Source organism: Heterodontus francisci, chromosome 43 (genome assembly GCF_036365525.1).
Source record: "Heterodontus francisci isolate sHetFra1 chromosome 43, sHetFra1.hap1, whole genome shotgun sequence".
NCBI classification, from domain to species: Eukaryota; Metazoa; Chordata; class Chondrichthyes; order Heterodontiformes; family Heterodontidae; genus Heterodontus; species Heterodontus francisci.
In genome coordinates, this window is record NC_090413.1 from 28,507,332 (window position 1) to 28,530,464 (window position 23,133).

General features: G+C 45.3%; 2 protein-coding genes across 3 annotated transcripts in view; one reads left to right on the plus strand and one right to left on the minus strand.

Moving 5' to 3' along the window:
* LOC137355781 (coiled-coil domain-containing protein 159-like) overlaps window positions 1-23,133 on the minus strand; it is a 52,998-nt gene that overhangs the window by 22,643 nt on the left and 7,222 nt on the right. The window lies entirely within an intron of this gene.
* Window positions 1,432-22,753, plus strand: LOC137355782 (transmembrane protein 205-like). Its single transcript, XM_068021290.1, has 4 exons — window positions 1,432-1,539; window positions 10,776-10,894; window positions 13,340-13,503; window positions 20,476-22,753. The coding sequence occupies exons 2-4, from the start codon at window positions 10,795-10,797 to the stop codon at window positions 20,776-20,778; spliced, it is 567 nt and encodes a 188-aa protein (XP_067877391.1). The 5' UTR covers window positions 1,432-1,539; window positions 10,776-10,794; the 3' UTR covers window positions 20,779-22,753.

The window sequence follows — 23,133 nt, forward strand, 5'->3', positions numbered from 1 at the left end:
CCTGTCACTGGGTCAAAAAACTGGAACTCCCTTCCGAACAACACTGTGGGTGTACCTACATCAGATGGACTGCTGCAGTTCAAGGCAGCTCACCACCACCTTCTCCAGGGCAATTGGGGATGGACAACAAATGCTGGCCTTGCCAGCGATGCTCACATCCCATGAAAGAAAAAACTTGAATTTGCAGTGCATTCAAGTAAATTGGAAACAATAGTGTTTCCAATCTCAATCCCTCAGGTACTCTACTCAGCAATTCCTCCTGTCCACCAGCCTCGCATAACACCTCTAACTAGCATCTGCTCTTCTCTACCCTTTATCCAATCTTATCCATTTCTGACTTATTCTGGATTCCCACAGCTTTGAATTCAACATAGTATTCCATTTGGGGATTTTGTCAAATGCATTTTGGAAGCCAAAGAATATCACATTGAGGGGCTTTCCACTGTCCACTGGGATGTCAAGGAGGTTGGTCAACAAGGATATAACCCTTCTGCATTCATGTTGACTGCTGTTAATTAGGTCATTATTGGACAGATGATCCTGATGTTCCGAAGAAGGGTCACTGACCCGAAACGTTAACTCTGCTTCTCTTTCCACAGATGCTGCCAGACCTGCTGAGTGAATCCAGCATTTCTTGTTTTTGATCCTGATGTTTACTCCTGATCATTAATTCGATTATAATATTCTGTATGGAAGACTAATTGATCTGTGATTGCTTGGGTCTGCTTGTCACCTTAGAAAATAGGAACCTCATCATCCGACCTCAAAAGAAAATGCTCCCGGGGTGTGGGTGACACTGGCATTTATTGACCATCCCTATTAGCCCTGAGAAGGTGGTAGTGATTGAACTGCTACAGTTGTGCTGAAGATAGTCCCATAATAGTGCAAGATAGGGAATTCCAGGAGAGTGACCCAGCAGGCATGAAGAAGTCCAGGTTGGGATAGTGTGGTATTTGGAGGTGTTTGCATTCCCTCATAGTAACCATTCAATCCCTCACAAATCAACTCTCTTATCATGGAGACGTGCAAAAAAAATCAAATCAATGTCAAATGAAGAAGTGTTAATTCGTATTTAGTAAATGCTGTATGAATATAATCCAACTATAATGAATATTTATCTGATATATTTTCAAATATTTAAAGTTCTAAATCTATTTTAATTAAAATGATCTCTTTGTAAACTAATATCTTGTAATTTCTGTTTTATGTTATGTCTCACTTACCTGTACTAGCTTGGCACCACCACCAGACTTCAAACCGTATGAATAAACACAAGCGCATTACGTCGCCGCTGATTGGTTTATTACACATGAGCTTCCGTAACGGCGGGGGGGCGGAGCAACACTGCCTGTCGGTCAACCGAGCCTGGAGGCGGGAACACGGTGGCCCCGCCCATGTAGCTCTGATTGGCTCCACTCCTGGAGAGAACCGGACATGTAATACGTCAATCACAGGGATGCCTTTTCCTTATTGAAGGCCGGGCCTATCAATCAGGGGCAACAGGTTAGGTTGCGGCTAAACGGTGAAGGCGCGGAGCAGGTGAGTGACAGGAGTTGTCAGGTCAACGCGAAGGGGAAGCTTGGCCTCCGCGGGGGGGATTTGTGGCCATTAAAATAACCCGATAACCGCGGCTTCACTCCAAACAACCCTTTAACCGGCCGCTGCCCGCCGAGTGACCGGGGGCCTCCCCAACCTGAGACCCTGTCATGTGACTAATCCCGCTGAAAGGAGCTCTGCCCTGAACTCCGACCCCTCCCCATACAGACCCCCCCCAATAACCCCCCCCCACACTGACCCCCCCACCACACTGACCCCCCAATAACCCCCCACCACACTGACCCCCCAATAACCCCCCACCACACTGACCCCCCCACCACACTGACCCCCCCACCACACTGACCCCCCCACCACACTGACCCCCCAATAACCCCCCACCACACTGACCCCCCAATAACCCCCCACCACACTGACCCCCCCACCACACTGACCACCCCCACACTGACCCCCCCACCACACTGACCCCCCCACCACACTGACCACCCCCACACTGACCCCCCCCCACACTGACCCCCCCACCACACTGACCCCCCCACCCACACTGACCCCCCCCACCACACTGACCCCCCCACCACACTGACCCCCCCACACTGACCCCCCCACCACACTGACCACCCCCACACTGACCCCCCCCACCACACTGACCACCCCCACCACCACACTGACCACCCCCACACTGACCCCCCCACCACACTGAGCCCCCACCACACTGACCACCCCCACACTGACCCCCCCCACCACACTGACCACCACCACACTGACCCCCCCACCACCACACTGACCACCCCCACACTGACCCCCCCACCACACTGAGCCCCCCACCACACTGACCACCCCCACACTGACCACCCCCACACTGAACCCCCCCCACACTGACCACCCCCACCACACTGACAACCCCCACAATAACCCCCCCACCACACAGACCCCCCCCACAGAGACCCCCCACCACACTGACCACCCCCACACTGACCCCCCCAATAACCCCCCCACCACACTGACCACCACACCACACTCACCACCACACTGACCCCCCCACCACACTGACCACCCCCACCACACTGACAACCCCCACAATAACCCCCCCACCACACAGACCCCCCCCACAGAGACCCCCCACCACACTGACCACCCCCACACTGACCCCCCCAATAACCCCCCCACCACACTGACCACCACACCACACTCACCACCACACTGACCCCCCCACCACACTGACCACCCCCACACTGACCCCCCCACCACACTGACCCCCCCACCACACTGACCACCCCAATAACCCCCCCACCACACTGACCACCACACCACACTCACCACCACACTGACCCCCCCACCACACTGACCACCCCCACACTGACCCCCCCACCACACTGACCACCCCCACACTGACCCCCCCACCACACTGACCCCCCCACCACACTGACCACCCCCACACTGACCACCCCAATAACCCCCCCACCACACTGACCCCCCCACCACACTGACCACCCCCACACTGACCACCCCAATAACCCCCCCACCACACTGACCAGCCCACCACACTGACCAACCCACACTGACACCCCCAATAACCCCCATCACACAGACCCCCCCACAGAGACCCCCCAACACTGACCCCCCCACCACACACCACCCCCACACTGACCCCCCCAATAACCCCCCACCACAGTGACCCCTCAATAACCCCCCCACCACACTGACCACCCCAATAACCCCCCCACCACACAGACGCCCCCCCACAGTGACCCCTCAATAACCCCCCACCACACAAACCCCCCCACCACACAGACCCCCCCACAGTGACCCCTCAATAACACCCCCCCAATAACTCCCCCACTACACTGACCCCCCCAATAACTCCCCCACTACACTGACCCCCCACCACACAGACGCCCCCCACAGTGACCCCTCAATAACGCCCCCACCACACTGACCACCCCCACACTAACCCCTCAATAACCCCCCACCACACTGACCCCTCAATAACCCCCACCACACTGACCCCCCCACACTGACCCCTCAATAACCCTCTCCCCACACTGACCCCTCAATAACCCCCCAACCACACTGACCCCTCAATAACCCCGCCATCACACTGACCCCTCAATAACCCCCTCCCCACACTGACCCCTCAATAACCCCCCCACCACACTGACCACAATAACCCCCCCACCACACTGACCCCTCAATAGCCCCGCCATCACACTGCCCTCAATAATCCCCCCCACACTGACCCCTCAATAACCCCCCCCCACACTGACCCCTCCACTGACCCCTCAATAACCCCCCCCACACTGACCCCTCAATAACCCCCCCCACACTGACCCCGAATAACCTCCCCACATTGACCCCTATTAACCCCCCACCACACTGACCCCTCCCCAGACTGACCCCTACCCACACTGACCCCAGTAACCCCCCACCACTGACCCCTAATAACCCCCCCACACTGACCCCAATAAGCCCTCCACCACACTGACCCACCCTCAATAACCCCCCAACCCCACATTACACTGACCCCTCAATAACCCCCCGCATGACCCCTCTCCCTCAATGACCCCCCCCCAGCACTGACCCTCCCTCAATAACCCCTCCCCTTACTGACCCCCCAATAACCCACCACCACACTGACCCTTCCCTTTCAATAACCCCCACCACACTGACCCCTCAATAACCCCTCACCAATAACCCCCCACCATACTGAACCCTCCCCCTCAATAATCCTTCCCACCACACTGACACCTCCCCCTCATGATACCTTTAACCACACTGACACCTGTCACCACTCTGACCCCTCCTCTCAATAGCCCCTCCCACCACACTGACCCCACCCCTCAATAGCCCCTACCACCACACTGACCCCACACCCTCAAAAAACCCCCACCACACTGACCCCTCCCCCTCAAAAACCCCCCACCACACTGACCCCTCAATAACCCCCACCCCACACTGACCTTCCCCCTCAATAACCCCACCACCACACTGACCCCTGAAAAACCCCTCCCACCGCACTGACCCCTACCCCTCAATAACCCCCCCACCACACTGACCGCACCCCACAGACCCCCCTCAATGATCCACCCCATACTGAACCCTCACCCCTCAGATCCCCGTCAATGACCTCACCCCACACCGACACCCCCACTACACTGACCCCTCCTCCTCACTGACCCCTCCTTCACACTGACCCCTCCCCCTATGTCCCCCCCACCACACATGTCCCACCCCCTCAATAACCCCCCCACCACACTGACCCATCCTCCTCAATAACCCCCCCACCACTGCCATCCCCCTCAACCCCCCACCACACTGACCCCTCCTCCTCAATAACCCCCCCACCACACTGACCCCTCCCCCTCAATAACCCATACCACATTGACCCCCCAATAAACCCCAACCACACTGACCCCCCAATCAACCACAACCACACTGACCCAATACCAAATTGACCCCTCCCCCTATTTCCCCCACCACACATGCCCCAACCCCTCAATAACCCCCCCACCACTGACCCCGCTCCCTCAATAACCCCATACCACACTGACCCTCCCAATAACCCCCTCAGCACACTGACCCCTCCCCCTCAATAACCCCCACCCCACCCTGACCCTCCCCCTCAATAACTCCACCACCACATTGAACCCCTCCCTCAATCACCCCTCACTGCACTGACCCCTGAAAAGCCCCCCCACCACACTGACCCCGCCCCCTCAATGACCTCCCACCACCCTGACCCTTCCCCCTTAATGACTCCTCCCACGACACTGACCCCACCCCTCAATAACCCTTCCCACCACACTGACCCCTCCCCCTCAATAACCCCTCCCACCACACTGACCCTTCCCCCTCAATGACCCTCCACCACACTGGCCCTCCCCCTCAATGACCCCGCCCACCACTCTGACCGCTCCCCCTTAATGACCCCACCATACTGACACCCTCAATAACCCCTCCCACCACACTGACCCCGCCCCTCAATGACCCCCGCTGCACTGACCCCTCCCCTTAACCCCTCCCACCACACCGACCCCACCCCACAGACCCTCTCAATGACCCACCCCATACTGAACCCTCCCCCCTCCATGACCCCCCCACACTGACCCCTCCCCCTCGATGTCCCCCCACCACACTGACTCCACTCCACACTGACCCCTCCCCCTCAATGTCCCCCACCATACTGACCCCTCCCCCACCCTGACCTACCCCACATTGACTGTCCTCCCTCACTGTCCTATCTCCTCATTAACCCCACCCTGCCCCCAAAGAATCAAACACAAACACGAACCTGTGACACTGATCCCTAACTGTAATATCTCAATTCCAAAGCCTAACACACAACAAAACCGACTCAGCCAATCTGGAACAACAATCAAAAAGCCAATAGAAAAACAAAATACTGCGGATGCTTGTGAAATAAAAACAGAAAATGCTGGAAATACTCAGCAGGTCAGGCAGCATCTGTGGAGAGAGAAAAAGAATTAACTTTCAGGTCTGTGACCTTTCATCAGAACTGGCAACAGAATGTTGAGCTTCCAGACAGAACAGTTCAGCAGATGTCAGAGAAAGTGGTGATCAAACTGCAAGGCTGAGACTAGGCAGCACCATGAACAGTCCTGGTCACTGAGACACTGGAGGCAGTGCAGTGCTGGTGCAGTGTGGCCATGTTCTCAGTAGTCACTCTTATTGTTTCCTGTTGTTGGGAGGGATAGAGCATTTATAGCAGGCTCACTCCATGTCGTGCAGCTGCCAAGACGCCGTCACCTCGAAATTACTGTTTGATGTCACAGCAAGGATATTTTTTTATAATTCATTCATGGAATGTGGGTGTCGCTAGCTAGGCCAGCATTTATTGCCCATCACTAGCTGCCTTCTTGAACCGCTGCAGTCCATGTGGGGTAGGTACACCCACAGTGCTGTTAGGAAGGGAGTTCCAGGATTTTGACCCAGCGACAGTGAAGGAACGGCGATATCGTTCCAGGTCAGGATGGTGTGTGACTTGGAGGGGAACTTGCAGGTGGTGGTGTTCCCATGCATCTGCTGCCCTTGACCTTCTAGTTGGTAGAGGTCGTAGAAGGTGTTGTCTAAGGAGCCTTGGTGCTTTGCTGCAGTGCATCTTGTAGATGGTACACACTGCTGCCACTGTGCGTTGGTGGTGGAGGGAGTGAATGTTTGTGGATGGGGTGCCCCAAATAACAGCTGGAAAAAGATAGAAAAAGATCGGTTAGTGTTTCCCCTGGCTCGAGAGTCTCTAACCAGTGGTCATGGTCACTGAATAAGGAGTCAGCCAATTTAGGACTATATTGAGGAGGGTTGGGAATCTTTGGAATTCTCTACCCCGGAGAGCTGCGGATACTCAGTTGTTGCGAATATTCTAGGCAGAGATCGATAGCATTTTAGGCACTTTTGGAATCGAGGGATGTAGGGAGAAGGCAGAAAAGTGTCGTTGAGGTTGCAGATCAGCATGATTTTATTGAATGACAGCACAGGCTCGAGGGGTCACACGGCCAACTTCTGCTCCCATTTCTTTTGATCTAATGTTTCATGTGATCCCTTCACCAGTGCCTCATTTCAGTCCTTCAAATATTGGGATCTTTTTTCTGTGTTGTTGTACAATCAGTTCTTGGGACGTGACTTGTCTTATAAGTAAAAGTTTATTCTAATGAAAGAAAGGCTTGCATGTATACAGCGCCTGTCATGACCTGAGGGTGACCCAAAGCCCTTTACAGCCAATTAAGTACTTTGTTTTAAGTGTAGTCACTGTTGTAATGGAAATGAAGCAGCCAGGTTGAGTGCAGCTAGCTCCCATCAACAGCTATGTGATACTTCGCAGATAATCTGATTGGTTGAGCTATAAATATTGGCCAGGACACTGGGAATAACTCCCCTGCTGATCCTCAAAATGTCATTGTGAGATTTTTTATATCCACCTGAGAGGGCAGATAGGCTTTGGTTCAGTGTCTCATCCAAAAGACAGCACTTCCAACAGTGCAGCACTCCCGCAATACTGACCCTCCGACGGTGCAGCACTCCCTCAGTACTGACCTCCGACAGTGCAGTACTCCCTCAGTACTCCCCCTCTGACAGTGCAGTACTCCCTCAGTACTGACCCTCTGACAGTGCAGCACTCTCTCAGCACGCCACTACCAGTCGCATCTTCCCCTCCCTTCCCCTGTCAGCATTCCGAAGGGATCGTTCCCTCCGCGACACCCTGGTCCACTCCTCCATTACCCCCACCACCTCGTCCCCGTCCCAGGGCACCTTCCCCTGCAATCGCAGGAGGTGTAATACCTGCCCATTTACCTCCTCTCTCCTCACTATCCCAGGCCCCAAACACTCCTTTCAGGTGAAGCAGCGATTTACTTGTACTTCTTTCAATGTAGTATACTGTATTCTCTGCTCACAATGTGGTCTCCTCTACATTGGGGAGACTAAGCGCAGACTGGGTGACCGCTTTGCGGAACATCTCCGTTCAGTCCGCAAGCAGGACCCTGAGCTTCTGGTTGCTTGCCATTTCAACACTCCCCCCTGCTCTCATGCTCACATCTCTATCCTGGGATTGCTGCAGTGTTCCAGTGAACATCAACGCAAGCTCGAGGAACAGCATCTCATTTACCGATTAGGCACACTACAGCCTGCCGGACTGAACATGGAGTTCAATAATTTCAGAGCATGACAGCCCCCCATTTTACTTTCATTTTTAGTTATTTTTTCTTCCTTTTTTTAACATTCTTTTTTACATTTTTTACAATCTTTGCATTTATTTCATTTCATCTTTGTTTGTTCAGTTTGCTTACCCACTGTTTTTTTTCAGGTTTGCACTTGCTGCTGTTCAATATTCAGTGTATTTATACCTAATCTGTACTAATGCTTTGTCTTTCAACACACCATTAACATATTGTTTGCCTTTGCTCCGTGACCTTTTGGTCAGCTATGTGGCCTGGTCCAATCTAGACCTCCTTTGTTATCTCTTGCCTCACCCCCACCTCACTTGCTTATAACCTGTGACTTTTCTAATATTTGTCAGTTCCAATGAAGGGTCACTGACCCGAAACGTTAACTCTGCTTCTCTTTCCACAGATGCTGCCAGACCTGCTGAGTGATTCCAGCATTTCTTGTTTTTACTCCCTCAGTACTCCCCCTCTGACAGTGCAGTACTCCCTCAGTACTCCCCCTCCGACAGTGCAGTATTCCCTCAGTACTGACCCTCTGACAGTGCAGCACTCCCTCAGTACTCCCCCTCCGACAGTGCAGTATTCCCTCAGTACTGACCCTCTGACAGTGCAGCACTCCCTCAGTACTCCCCCTCCGACAGTGCAGTACTCCCTCAGTACTCCCCCTCCGACAGTGCAGTATTCCCTCAGTACTCCCCCTCCGACAGTGCAGTACTTCCTCAGTACTGACCCTCCGACAGTGCAGTACTTCCTCAGTACTGACCCTCCGACAGTGCAGCACTCCCTCAGTACTCCCCCTCCGACAGTGCAGTACTTCCTCAGTACTGACCCTCCGACAGTGCAGCACTCCCTCAGTACTGACCCTCCGACAGTGCAGCACTCCCTCAGTAATGACCCTCCAACAGGCTGCACTCCCTCAATACTGTACTGGAAGTATCCACCTGGATTTTGTGCTCAGGACTCTGGAGTGGAATTTGAACTGATATCCTGCTGACTCACGCAAGAGTACTACCACTGAGTCAAGATATGACGCACACAAAATGTCACAACTTATCTTTTTTTCTCCACAGAAACTGGCTGACCTGTGTATTTTAAGTAGTTTCTAAATTTGTTTCAGATTTATAGCATTTGGCGTTTCTGGTCTTTTCATACATTGCACAAAGGAGCAGTTTAATGTTGCCTTTGTTACTCTGCTAGAATTACTGAAATGTAAAGAAATATGGCAGCTAATTTTCACACAGCAAAGTCCCACATACAGTTTGTGGTAAATAATCAGCTGAACAGCTTTAGCAACGCTGGTTGAGGAATAAATGTTCACCAGAACAATGTAGGAACATAGAAAATTTACGGCTGTTGGAGGCCATTCAGTCCATTATGTCTATGGCAGTTTAGTGACATGTCCAAAGAAAACAGTACTGACCCTGTGACAGGGCAGTGCTCCCTCAGTACTGACCCTCTGACAGGGCAGTGCTCCCACAGTACCGACCCTCTGACAGGGCAGTGCTCCCTCAGTACTGACCCTCTGACAGGGCAGTGCTCCCTCAGTACTGACCCTCTGACAGGGCAGTGCTCCCTCAGTACTGACCCTTTGACAGGGCAGTGCTCCCTCAGTACTGACCCTTTGACAGGGCAGTGCTCCCTCAGTACTGACCCTTTGACAGGGCAGTGCTCCCTCAGTACTGACCCTCCGACAGTGCAGCACTCCCTCAGTACTGGCCCTCTGACAGGGCAGTGCTCCCTCAGTACTGGCCCTCTGACGGGGCAGTGCTCCCTCAGTACTGACCCTCTGACAGGGCAGTGCTCCCTCAGTACTGACCCTTTGACAGGGCAGTGCTCCCTCAGTACTGACCCTCCGACAGTGCAGCACTCCCTCAGTACTGACCCTCCAACAGGGCAGTGCTCCCTCAGTACTGACCCTCTGACAGGGCAACACTCCCTCAGTACTGATCCTCTGACAGTGCGGTGCTCCATCAGGACTGATCATCTGATAGGGCAGCACTCCCTCAGTACTGGCCCTCTGACAGGGTAGTGCTCCCTCAATAGTGACCCTCCGTCAGTGCGGAGCTCCTTCAATACTGACCCTCTGTCAGGGCAGTGCTCCCTCAGGACTGATCCTCTGACAGTGCAGCACTCCCTCAGTAGTGCACTGGACTATGGGCTCAGGGTGACTGTACAGCAGAAAGTTTCCTCACACTAAGCAGCAACTGACTGCCTCGTTATTGTGGGAGTGTCAGCCTGGATTATGGGCTCAAGTCTCTGGAATAGGGCATAAACCCATAACCTTCTGACTCAGAGGCATGAGTCTTCCCACCAAACCAAGACTGATATGTGAAAAATAGCACACAGGTGTGTGGAGAGAGATGACAAGGCCCTATAAAAACAGTAGCACTTTTAAATAAAGGTCTGCACTTGAACTCACTACTGGAGGGGTGTCAGTTCCAGGAACCGTGCCCCCAACGAGATTTAGTGCCTTTGGAGAGATAAAAACTGTGGTCAGGAAAGTACGTTGAGTTGAATTCATTTTTCTTTCTCATTGCAATCAAACAGAGTCTGACAAGATTACAGAATGCCAACAGAAGGAGACCCTACTACCCTGGTCAAAACAGCCCATCTGATTATACTGTCCACCTCCTGGGGCATGCAGATATGGGTCTCATTCATATCAGGTAAATTGTGGGAGAGAGCCAGCATAACACAGCTAATCAGGTCACAGTTTTCAAACTTTTGCTTCTGAACCTTGCCATCAACAATTTAAATCGTTCATTCACAGAATAATGCCTGAATCGATCTCACAAATTGCCAGTTTTTTTTAATTCATAAAATTATTTTTCCAGGGTATTTTCTTTAAAAAAGCATCTTTTTAATAATTATGGAATTGATGCCCTGTTCTGCTCCCTCCTGGAAGCTCTTGAACAAGCTGGGAGTGCTACAGATGATACTGAGCACAATCATGAATGACTCACTAGCAGCTGGTGAACAGCAGAGCCTGGAGGTGGGTGAATGTACCAACCAGAATCCTGCTGAAAGGTGAACCTGACCTCAGAGCTGGGAAAGATTATAGTTTCTCAAAGTTTGTTTTTAATCGGGTACTACATGGGTAGTTGCAAAATATAAGGTTTTATTTTATGCAAGATTTTGGAGAAAGGCTTTAGAACTTTATTTTTTTATTCAGTGATACAGCACTGAAACAGGTCCTTCGGCCCACCAAGTCTGTGCCGACCAACAACCACCCATTTATACTAACCCTACAGTAATCCCACATTCCCTATCACCTCCCTACACTAGGAGCAATTTACAACAGCCAATTTACCGATTACCTGCAAGTCTTTGGATGTGGGAGGAAACCAGAGCACCCGGCGAAAACTCACGCAGACACAGGGAGAACTTGCAAACTCCGCACAGGCAGTACCCAGAATCGAACCCGGGTCCCTGGAGCTGTGAGGCTGCAGTACTAACCACTGTGCCGCAGAGTCTGCTCCCAACCGAATCTGCAACAACATTGTTACAGGCAACTGCTTACATACAGAATTTCCATTGTAAATCTTTACGCACACGGGTTCAATATTGATTGTCGACATAAAAGCACAGCCTGAATGTGTAGCATTTGCAAGAATTTCAGTGATCTACGACTTGCTGACGGTTTTAGGAACGTAGGAAATAGGAACAGGAGTAGGCCATTCGGCCCCTCGAGCCCACTGCACCTTTCAACTTGATCATGGCTGATCTAGCTCAACGCCGTTTTCACGCACTATCCCCATATCCCTTGATATCTTTAATATCTAGAAATCTATTGATCACTGTCCTGAATGTACTCAATGACTCAGCTTCCACAGCCTTCTGGGGTAGAGAATTCCACAAATTCACCACCCTCTGAGTGAAGAAATTCCTCCTCATTTCAGTCCTAAATGGCCTGCCCCTTATTCTGAGACTGTGTCTCCTGGTTCTAGAGTCACCAGCCAGGGAAAGATCCTTCCTGCATCAACCCTGTCGAGCCCTGTAAGAATTTTGTAAGTTTCAATGCGATCACCTCTCATTCTTCTAAACTCTAGAGAATACAGGCCCAGCCTCCTTAATCTCTCCTCATAGACAATCCCAGGGATCAGTCTGGTGAACCTTTGTTGCACTCCCTCAATGGCAAGTATATCCTTCCTTAGGTAGGGAGCCCAAAATTGTATACAATACTCCAGATGCAATCTCTACAAGGCTCTGTACAATTGCCGCAAGACTCCTTTATTCCTGTACCAGGTTCCATTGCCAAACTGTTACCAGCAGCTCCTTTAATCTGTTCCTGTAGTGTCATTTATATTTTAAATGGTGTTGGCAGTTCCTGGATAAAAATAATTTGCCACCGAGTGATAATTAGATTAGAGATACAGCACTGAAACAGGCCCTTCGGCCCACCGAGTCTGTGCCGAACATCAACCACCCATTTATACTAATCCTACGCTAATCCCATATTCCTACCAAACATCCCCACCTGTCCCTATATTCCCCTACCACTTACCTACACTAGTGACAATTTATAATGGCCAATTTACCTATCAACCTGCAAGTCTTTTGGCTTGTGGGAGGAAACCGGAGCACCCGGAGAAAACCCACGCAGACACAGGGAGAACTTGCAAACTCCACACAGGCAGTACCCAGAATCGAACCCGGGTCCCTGGAGCCGTGAGGCTGCGGTGCTAACCACTGCGCCACTGTGCCGCCATTGTTGCTTCATGTCTGTGATGCCTCAGTGCTCGTGGTCTCAGCTGAATTGGTCTGAACATGTAGCCAGTGGAGGCCAATCACTTCCTAACAGGACAGGAAGGGGAGGAATCAGAGGGTGATTGACAAGGTGATTACAGATGAGCAAGGCCATTCGGCCCATCTAGAAAAACACTACACTTCCCCCTTCTCTGCTGCCATTGCAATATCCAATTGTTATTTAAATGATTCAGGATTTTGGCCTCTGTTGGAAGTGTGTTCCAAGTTTTGAGATCACTTTTTGTGTAAAGAAGATTTTCTTGACATCAGTTCTAAATTTACCATTTACGAGCTTGAATCGGTGCAGCTTTGTCCATGATGTAACATCAGAATTTAAAGGCTTTAAAACTGTTCTTTCTCCTCAGGTTTTGTTCTGATTAACAGCATTAGCAGACATACCTTTGGCTTAGTTCAAAGCAGCCTGTTTCCTTACTATCTCTACTCTGTATTGGGAGGCTCATTCCTCAACCTGGCTCTTTATGCTTTGTATCATCCACATGAGTTACTCAACAGTGATGAAGCCATACAGGTAACTCAGAGTCAACATACAGCTAATATAGAGATAATGTACTGTAACAGAGTCAACATACAGCTAATATAGAGATAATGTACTGTAACAGAGTCAACATACAGCTAATATAGAGATAATGTACTGTAACTCAGAGTCAACATACAGCTAATATAGAGATAATGTACTGTAACTCAGAGTCAACAAACAGCTAATATAGAGATAATGTACTGTAACTCAGAGTCAACATACAGCTAATATAGAGATAATGTACTGTAACAGAGTCAACATACAGCTAATATAGAGATAATGTACTGTAACTCAGAGTCAACATACAGCTAATATAGAGATAATGTACTGTAACAGAGTCAACATACAGCTAATATAGAGATAATGTACTGTAACAGAGTCAACATACAGCTAATATAGAGATAATGTACTGTAACTCAGAGTCAACATACAGCTAATTTAGAGATAATGTACTGTAACAGAGTCAACATACAGCTAATATAGAGATAATGTACTGTAACAGAGTCAACATACAGCTAATATAGAGATAATGTACTGTAACTCAGAGTCAACATACAGCTAATTTAGAGATAATGTACTGTAACTCAGAGTCAACATACAGCTAATTTAGAGATAATGTACTGTAACAGAGTCAACATACAGCTAATATAGAGATAATGTACTGTAACAGAGTCAACATACAGCTAATATAGAGATAATGTACTGTAACTCAGAGTCAACATACAGCTAATATAGAGATAATGTACTGTAACTCAGAGTCAACATACAGCTAATATAGAGATAATGTACTGTAACTCAGAGTCAACATACAGCTAATATAGAGATAATGTACTGTAACAGAGTCAACATACAGCTAATATAGAGATAATGTACTGTAACAGAGTCAACATACAGCTAATTTAGAGATAATGTACTGTAACTCAGAGTCAACATACAGCTAATATAGAGATAATGTACTGTAACTCAGAGTCAACATACAGCTAATATAGAGATAATGTACTGTAACAGAGTCAACATACAGCTAATATAGAGATAATGTACTGTAACAGAGTCAACATACAGCTAATATAGAGATAATGTACTGTAACTCAGAGTCAACATACAGCTAATATAGAGATAATGTACTGTAACTCAGAGTCAACATACAGCTAATTTAGAGATAATGTACTGTAGCTCAGAGTCAACATACAGCTAATATAGAGATAATGTACTGTAACAGAGTCAACATACAGCTAATTTAGAGATAATGTACTGTAACAGAGTCAACATACAGCTAATTTAGAGATAATGTACTGTAACAGAGTCAACATACAGCTAATTTAGAGATAATGTACTGTAACAGAGTCAACATACAGCTAATTTAGAGATAATGTACTGTAACAGAGTCAACATACAGCTAATTTAGAGATAATGTACTGTAACAGAGTCAACATACAGCTAATTTAGAGATAATGTACTGTAACAGAGTCAACATACAGCTAATTTAGAGATAATGTACTGTAACAGAGTCAACATACAGCTAATTTAGAGATAATGTACTGTAACAGAGTCAACATACAGCTAATTTAGAGATAATGTACTGTAACAGAGTCAACATACAGCTAATATAGAGATAATGTACTGTAACAGAGTCAACATACAGCTAATATAGAGATAATGTACTGTAACAGAGTCAACATACAGCTAATTTAGAGATAATGTACTGTAACAGAGTCAACATACAGCTAATTTAGAGATAATGTACTGTAACAGAGTCAACATACAGCTAATTTAGAGATAATGTACTGTAACAGAGTCAACATACAGCTAATATAGAGATAATGTACTGTAACAGAGTCAACATACAGCTAATTTAGAGATAATGTACTGTAACAGAGTCAACATACAGCTAATTTAGAGATAATGTACTGTAACAGAGTCAACATACAGCTAATTTAGAGATAATGTACTGTAACAGAGTCAACATACAGCTAATATAGAGATAATGTACTGTAACAGAGTCAACATACAGCTAATATAGAGATAATGTACTGTAACTCAGAGTCAACATACAGCTAATTTAGAGATAATGTACTGTAACTCAGAGTCAACATACAGCTAATTTAGAGATAATGTACTGTAACAGAGTCAACATACAGCTAATATAGAGATAATGTACTGTAACAGAGTCAACATACAGCTAATATAGAGATAATGTACTGTAACTCAGAGTCAACATACAGCTAATATAGAGATAATGTACTGTAACTCAGAGTCAACATACAGCTAATATAGAGATAATGTACTGTAACTCAGAGTCAACATACAGCTAATATAGAGATAATGTACTGTAACAGAGTCAACATACAGCTAATATAGAGATAATGTACTGTAACAGAGTCAACATACAGCTAATTTAGAGATAATGTACTGTAACTCAGAGTCAACATACAGCTAATATAGAGATAATGTACTGTAACTCAGAGTCAACATACAGCTAATATAGAGATAATGTACTGTAACAGAGTCAACATACAGCTAATATAGAGATAATGTACTGTAACAGAGTCAACATACAGCTAATATAGAGATAATGTACTGTAACTCAGAGTCAACATACAGCTAATATAGAGATAATGTACTGTAACTCAGAGTCAACATACAGCTAATTTAGAGATAATGTACTGTAGCTCAGAGTCAACATACAGCTAATATAGAGATAATGTACTGTAACAGAGTCAACATACAGCTAATTTAGAGATAATGTACTGTAACAGAGTCAACATACAGCTAATTTAGAGATAATGTACTGTAACAGAGTCAACATACAGCTAATTTAGAGATAATGTACTGTAACAGAGTCAACATACAGCTAATTTAGAGATAATGTACTGTAACAGAGTCAACATACAGCTAATATAGAGATAATGTACTGTAACTCAGAGTCAACATACAGCTAATTTAGAGATAATGTACTGTAGCTCAGAGTCAACATACAGCTAATATAGAGATAATGTACTGTAACAGAGTCAACATACAGCTAATTTAGAGATAATGTACTGTAACAGAGTCAACATACAGCTAATTTAGAGATAATGTACTGTAACAGAGTCAACATACAGCTAATATAGAGATAATGTACTGTAACTCAGAGTCAACATACAGCTAATATAGAGATAATGTACTGTAACTCAGAGTCAACATACAGCTAATATAGAGATAATGTACTGTAACTCAGAGTCAACATACAGCTAATATAGAGATAATGTACTGTAACAGAGTCAACATACAGCTAATATAGAGATAATGTACTGTAACAGAGTCAACATACAGCTAATTTAGAGATAATGTACTGTAACTCAGAGTCAACATACAGCTAATATAGAGATAATGTACTGTAACTCAGAGTCAACATACAGCTAATATAGAGATAATGTACTGTAACAGAGTCAACATACAGCTAATATAGAGATAATGTACTGTAACAGAGTCAACATACAGCTAATATAGAGATAATGTACTGTAACTCAGAGTCAACATACAGCTAATATAGAGATAATGTACTGTAACTCAGAGTCAACATACAGCTAATATAGAGATAATGTACTGTAACAGAGTCAACATACAGCTAATATAGAGATAATGTACTGTAACAGAGTCAACATACAGCTAATATAGAGATAATGTACTGTAACTCAGAGTCAACATACAGCTAATTTAGAGATAATGTACTGTAGCTCAGAGTCAACATACAGCTAATATAGAGATAATGTACTGTAACAGAGTCAACATACAGCTAATTTAGAGATAATGTACTGTAACAGAGTCAACATACAGCTAATATAGAGATAATGTACTGTAACAGAGTCAACATACAGCTAATTTAGAGATAATGTACTGTAACTCAGAGTCAACATACAGCTAATATAGAGATAATGTACTGTAACTCAGAGTCAACATACAGCTAATATAGAGATAATGTACTGTAACAGAGTCAACATACAGCTAATTTAGAGATAATGTACTGTAACTCAGAGTCAACATACAGCTAATTTAGAGATAATGTACTGTAACTCAGAGTCAACATACAGCTAATTTAGAGATAATGTACTGTAACAGAGTCAACATACAGCTAATTTAGAGATAATGTACTGTAACTCAGAGTCAACATACAGCTAATATAGAGATAATGTACTGTAACTCAGAGTCAACATACAGCTAATATAGAGATAATGTACTGTAACTCAGAGTCAACATACAGCTAATATAGAGATAATGTACTGTAACTCAGAGTCAACATACAGCTAATATAGAGATAATGTACTGTAACAGAGTCAACATACAGCTAATTTAGAGATAATGTACTGTAACTCAGAGTCAACATACAGCTAATTTAGAGATAATGTACTGTAACAGAGTCAACATACAGCTAATATAGAGATAATGTACTGTAACTCAGAGTCAACAAACAGCTAATATAGAGATAATGTACTGTAACTCAGAGTCAACATACAGCTAATTTAGAGATAATGTACTGTAACTCAGAGTCAACATACAGCTAATATAGAGATAATGTACTGTAACTCAGAGTCAACATACAGCTAATATAGAGATAATGTACTGTAACTCAGAGTCAACATACAGCTAATATAGAGATAATGTACTGTAACAGAGTCAACATACAGCTAATTTAGAGATAATGTACTGTAACTCAGAGTCAACATACAGCTAATTTAGAGATAATGTACTGTAACAGAGTCAACATACAGCTAATTTAGAGATAATGTACTGTAACTCAGAGTCAACATACAGCTAATATAGAGATAATGTACTGTAACAGAGTCAACATACAGCTAATATAGAGATAATGTACTGTAACAGAGTCAACATACAGCTAATTTAGAGATAATGTACTGTAACTCAGAGTCAACATACAGCTAATATAGAGATAATGTACTGTAACAGAGTCAACATACAGCTAATATAGAGATAATGTACTGTAACAGAGTCAACATACAGCTAATTTAGAGATAATGTACTGTAACTCAGAGTCAACATACAGCTAATTTAGAGATAATGTACTGTAACTCAGAGTCAACATACAGCTAATTTAGAGATAATGTACTGTAACAGAGTCAACATACAGCTAATATAGAGATAATGTACTGTAACTCAGAGTCAACAAACAGCTAATATAGAGATAATGTACTGTAACAGAGTCAACATACAGCTAATTTAGAGATAATGTACTGTAACTCAGAGTCAACATACAGCTAATATAGAGATAATGTACTGTAACAGAGTCAACATACAGCTAATTTAGAGATAATGTACTGTAACTCAGAGTCAACATACAGCTAATATAGAGATAATGTACTGTAACAGAGTCAACATACAGCTAATATAGAGATAATGTACTGTAACAGAGTCAACATACAGCTAATTTAGAGATAATGTACTGTAACAGAGTCAACATACAGCTAATATAGAGATAATGTACTGTAACAGAGTCAACATACAGCTAATTTAGAGATAATGTACTGTAACTCAGAGTCAACATACAGCTAATATAGAGATAATGTACTGTAACAGAGTCAACATACAGCTAATTTAGAGATAATGTACTGTAACTCAGAGTCAACATACAGCTAATTTAGAGATAATGTACTGTAACAGAGTCAACATACAGCTAATTTAGAGATAATGTACTGTAACAGAGTCAACATACAGCTAATATAGAGATAATGTACTGTAACAGAGTCAACATACAGCTAATATAGAGATAATGTACTGTAACAGAGTCAACATACAGCTAATATAGAGATAATGTACTGTAACTCAGAGTCAACATACAGCTAATATAGAGATAATGTACTGTAACAGAGTCAACATACAGCTAATATAGAGATAATGTACTGTAACTCAGAGTCAACATACAGCTAATTTAGAGATAATGTACTGTAACTCAGAGTCAACATACAGCTAATTTAGAGATAATGTACTGTAACTCAGAGTCAACATACAGCTAATATAGAGATAATGTACTGTAACAGAGTCAACATACAGCTAATATAGAGATAATGTACTGTAACTCAGAGTCAACATACAGCTAATATAGAGATAATGTACTGTAACTCAGAGTCAACATACAGCTAATTTAGAGATAATGTACTGTAACTCAGAGTCAACATACAGCTAATATAGAGATAATGTACAGTTGACTTAGAGATGACATAAAAACATTGTTACTTTTGTTCCTCCAATTGTTCTTCCTGCTTTCCCAAAGACTCCTGCCTGTTATTGCCAACGCTTCCATGGTCAGCTTTATGACCGATCCTCCCGTGTGAGCCGACAATGATTGCTTCACAACTGGCACGATCCTCTGTTATTGTCCTTGCTCACTTTTCAGCAGGAGTCACTGATAGCAAACAGAGTGAGATTCCCCATTGATTTACCCCCCCACCCCCCACCACCACAGTGCAAGAATACCGAGGTCAGTTGTAGTGTTCTCACCCAATACCCTGGCTGAGACCAGCTAATTTAGCATGGGGAGAGGACAGGGGACATTTACTTCAGTTTGCTAACTTCAGCGACACAAATACAAAGTGGATTTCTGACAATACTTAAACTAAGGTAGAGAAAGAAGTCTGTGACAGAGATGCATGAGTTGGAACTCCAGTGCACTCCTAGTGGTGATAGATGGTTCAGTCTCCTTACATGACAAGAGTTCAAAACCTCGGCAGCATACTGCAGAGAGATGAACAACCTGTGTTTGCACCTCCCATAATGGCAGGAAAGTTGGAGGTAGAGGCAGCTGTCATTGACCCATCATGGCTGTTGAAAAGCAGTGCAGGTGAACTCCTGGGATAGGGATCCATGCTCTCTTCTGGGGAAGATGAGTGGGCCCAGGGAAACTGATTGTGGGGGTGGAATTCAAGATTCATTTAATTAATTTTACTCCCACCCATTCCTATTTTCTCACAGATAACATCATTCTTTGTTTGCGTGATCTTCTCCGCGCTCAACGCCCAGTGGTTCGGTCACACCACGACAGAGATTATGTTTAAGATGCAAGAGATCGAGAAGGAACATCACTTGGGACAGGAGGTGGGCTTCGGGACCAACCGAGAGTCCTACAAGAAGCTGAAGAAAAAGGACTCTAAATACCAGAAACTGAGTCAGCGCTTTACCAAGTACCATGGCATCACCATGGTGTGTAACCTGATCTGTGTTATCTGTAATGGGCTGAATCTGTTCTACACCGCAACCAATCTGAAGACTTTCTAGAAAAATCTGTTGTCTTCCTCTGCGTCTGATGAAATATTTCTTTTGGGATTTTGCGATACTCTGGTAGTCGTAACATTGGTGTTATCTCCAATTTGATCATTGTATTCTAAATATGCCAATCACTGTTCATCAACAAGAAACACCCCAATTTTTGAAAGCCTTGTACTTTGAGGATCAATGGGTTAGCGTGCCATTCTTATAGCCCTGGGGCCCAGGCCAAGTCAAAGGGTGCGAGTCTATGCCTCTGTTATAAGGGTGCTGCATGATATGTGTTTGTGATATTTCAGCTCCCTGTCAGTGTGAGTCCACCGCACAAAAGCTTGGTTGATATTATGTGAAATTGGTGATGGCACTTTTTATTGAAATGGTAACATATGCCTCTCGCACTGCAACCTGCTCTTGGGAACATTAACAGTATCTTGTTATGGAATTCCAGTTTTTTTTTATATGTGAAGTGTGGATTTCTATTCCAAGGCATTGGTGCTCCTCAATTTATAAGCACAAAACAGAAGTTAGCTTGCATTGACATGGTGTTGGATAAAGGAAGGTATAACTTTTTATATATTCTTTTCTGAACAAGTTCTACAACAGATGACATTCCAGGTGAGTGTGCCCATTTTGATTAGAGTAATAAGAGTGACACTGAGTTGCCACAAAGTCAGAAAAACAAGCTCTAGAAGTGTTCCCTCAGCACCATTAGTACAATAATCTCAGCACAAGGTCTAATTAAACCAAGCGAAGCTGGATTATAATATTATTATCCACATTAATTACCCAGTGTACGTCCAGAACACCACATGCTTGCTCTCCAGGACTACTGGGAAAGATCATGGCAGATAGGCAGATAGCCAGAGTGACCCTCTTTCCCCCACCCACCCACCCACAGGCCTGTAAATCCCAGGTGACTAAGTGATGTATGGTTTGTGACTTTCTGTTTTTTCAAGCTGCAAACAGTAACAGATCCTCACCCTGTGGGATCTCACCCATGGAGCTAAGATTCAGGAAAAGGATGTAGAGAGAAATAATTTTTTTAAATAAAGGCTATCCTGGACACAGAGTCTGTCTCTAAGCAGTTATCTTAGGTAGCCTGCAAATTCACCAACGTAGAGAACAGAAAGAAAATTGAGTCGCCTTCTGATGGTTCTGTGTGAGTGAGTGTCCTTTGGGTGACTGCTCAGTATCGTGGCCTTCCATAGTAAGTTAGCAGAATCACCAATTCTACATTTCCATACCAAGGCAAGGTGGTTCCTCACTGAGCCAGTCTAGCTTTAGCAGACACTACAAGGAACGTTATGTGCCTTAGATATGACTTGGGACCCCATGAATGGTGATGTGCACTGTTGATTTTGTCAGTTGTAAGTTACTCTAAGTGTGATCTGCCAGTCTGAAGCCAGCAAAGAAGTTTCTAGAAAGTGGTTGTATGTATGGCTAATATGTTTAAGTACTGCAGTCATAGAGTTATACAGCACAGAAACAGGCCCTTCGGCCCATCGTGTCTGTGCCGGCCATACAGCACCCTACTATTCTAACCCCATATTCCAGCACTTGGCCTGTAGCCCTGTATGCTATGGCGTTTCAAGTGCTCATCTAAATACTTCTTAAATGTTGTGAGGGTTCCTGCCTCTACCACCTCTTCAGGCAGTGTGTTCCAGACTCCAACCACCCTCTGGGTGAAAAAATCTTTCTCAAATCTCCCCTAAACCTCCTGCCCCTTACCCTAAATCTATGCCCCCTGGTTCTTGACCCCTCTGCTAAGGGAAAAAGTTTCCTCCTATCTAACCTATCAGCTTAACAAGCAATGTTCAGACCTGCCAAGTGTCAGTGACAGTCATTCATTTTTTTTTAAATGTTCTTACCTTTTATTGTCAAGAGAAAACTCTAAGCATTCCACATAATGTTTCTCATATCTTATTTTTCCCAATGGTGTAATCTTAACAATTGTGCATTAAATATAATATTAAAAACTTGAAGCCATCACATTTTGCAAGAGGACTTTTTCTTGAGCTCCCGTACAGCTGCAGTGATACCAGTTGCCTGCAGATGGTGCTTTTGAGCCCTGCACTCACAGAAAGCCTTTCACAACTGGTCTCTTTCACAAACACTGATTAAGGAAGTGCAGAATGAGCTCCCCAATGGGTTTAGACAGAGATTGGCTGAGCTGCAAACCTCCTGCTTGGTGCTCAGTTACCTGTGTCAGTCAGACGGAGTGCTACGACTAAAACATCTCAGTGCCAGTGAGATAGAGCAGGGAAATCGATCAAAATTTCTGCTGCTTGTTGTCCAAGCTATTCAATAAGTATGTTTGTGGACATTGTGTGAGGGCAGTGTTGGATGGCTGAGGGCGGGATTGGGTTA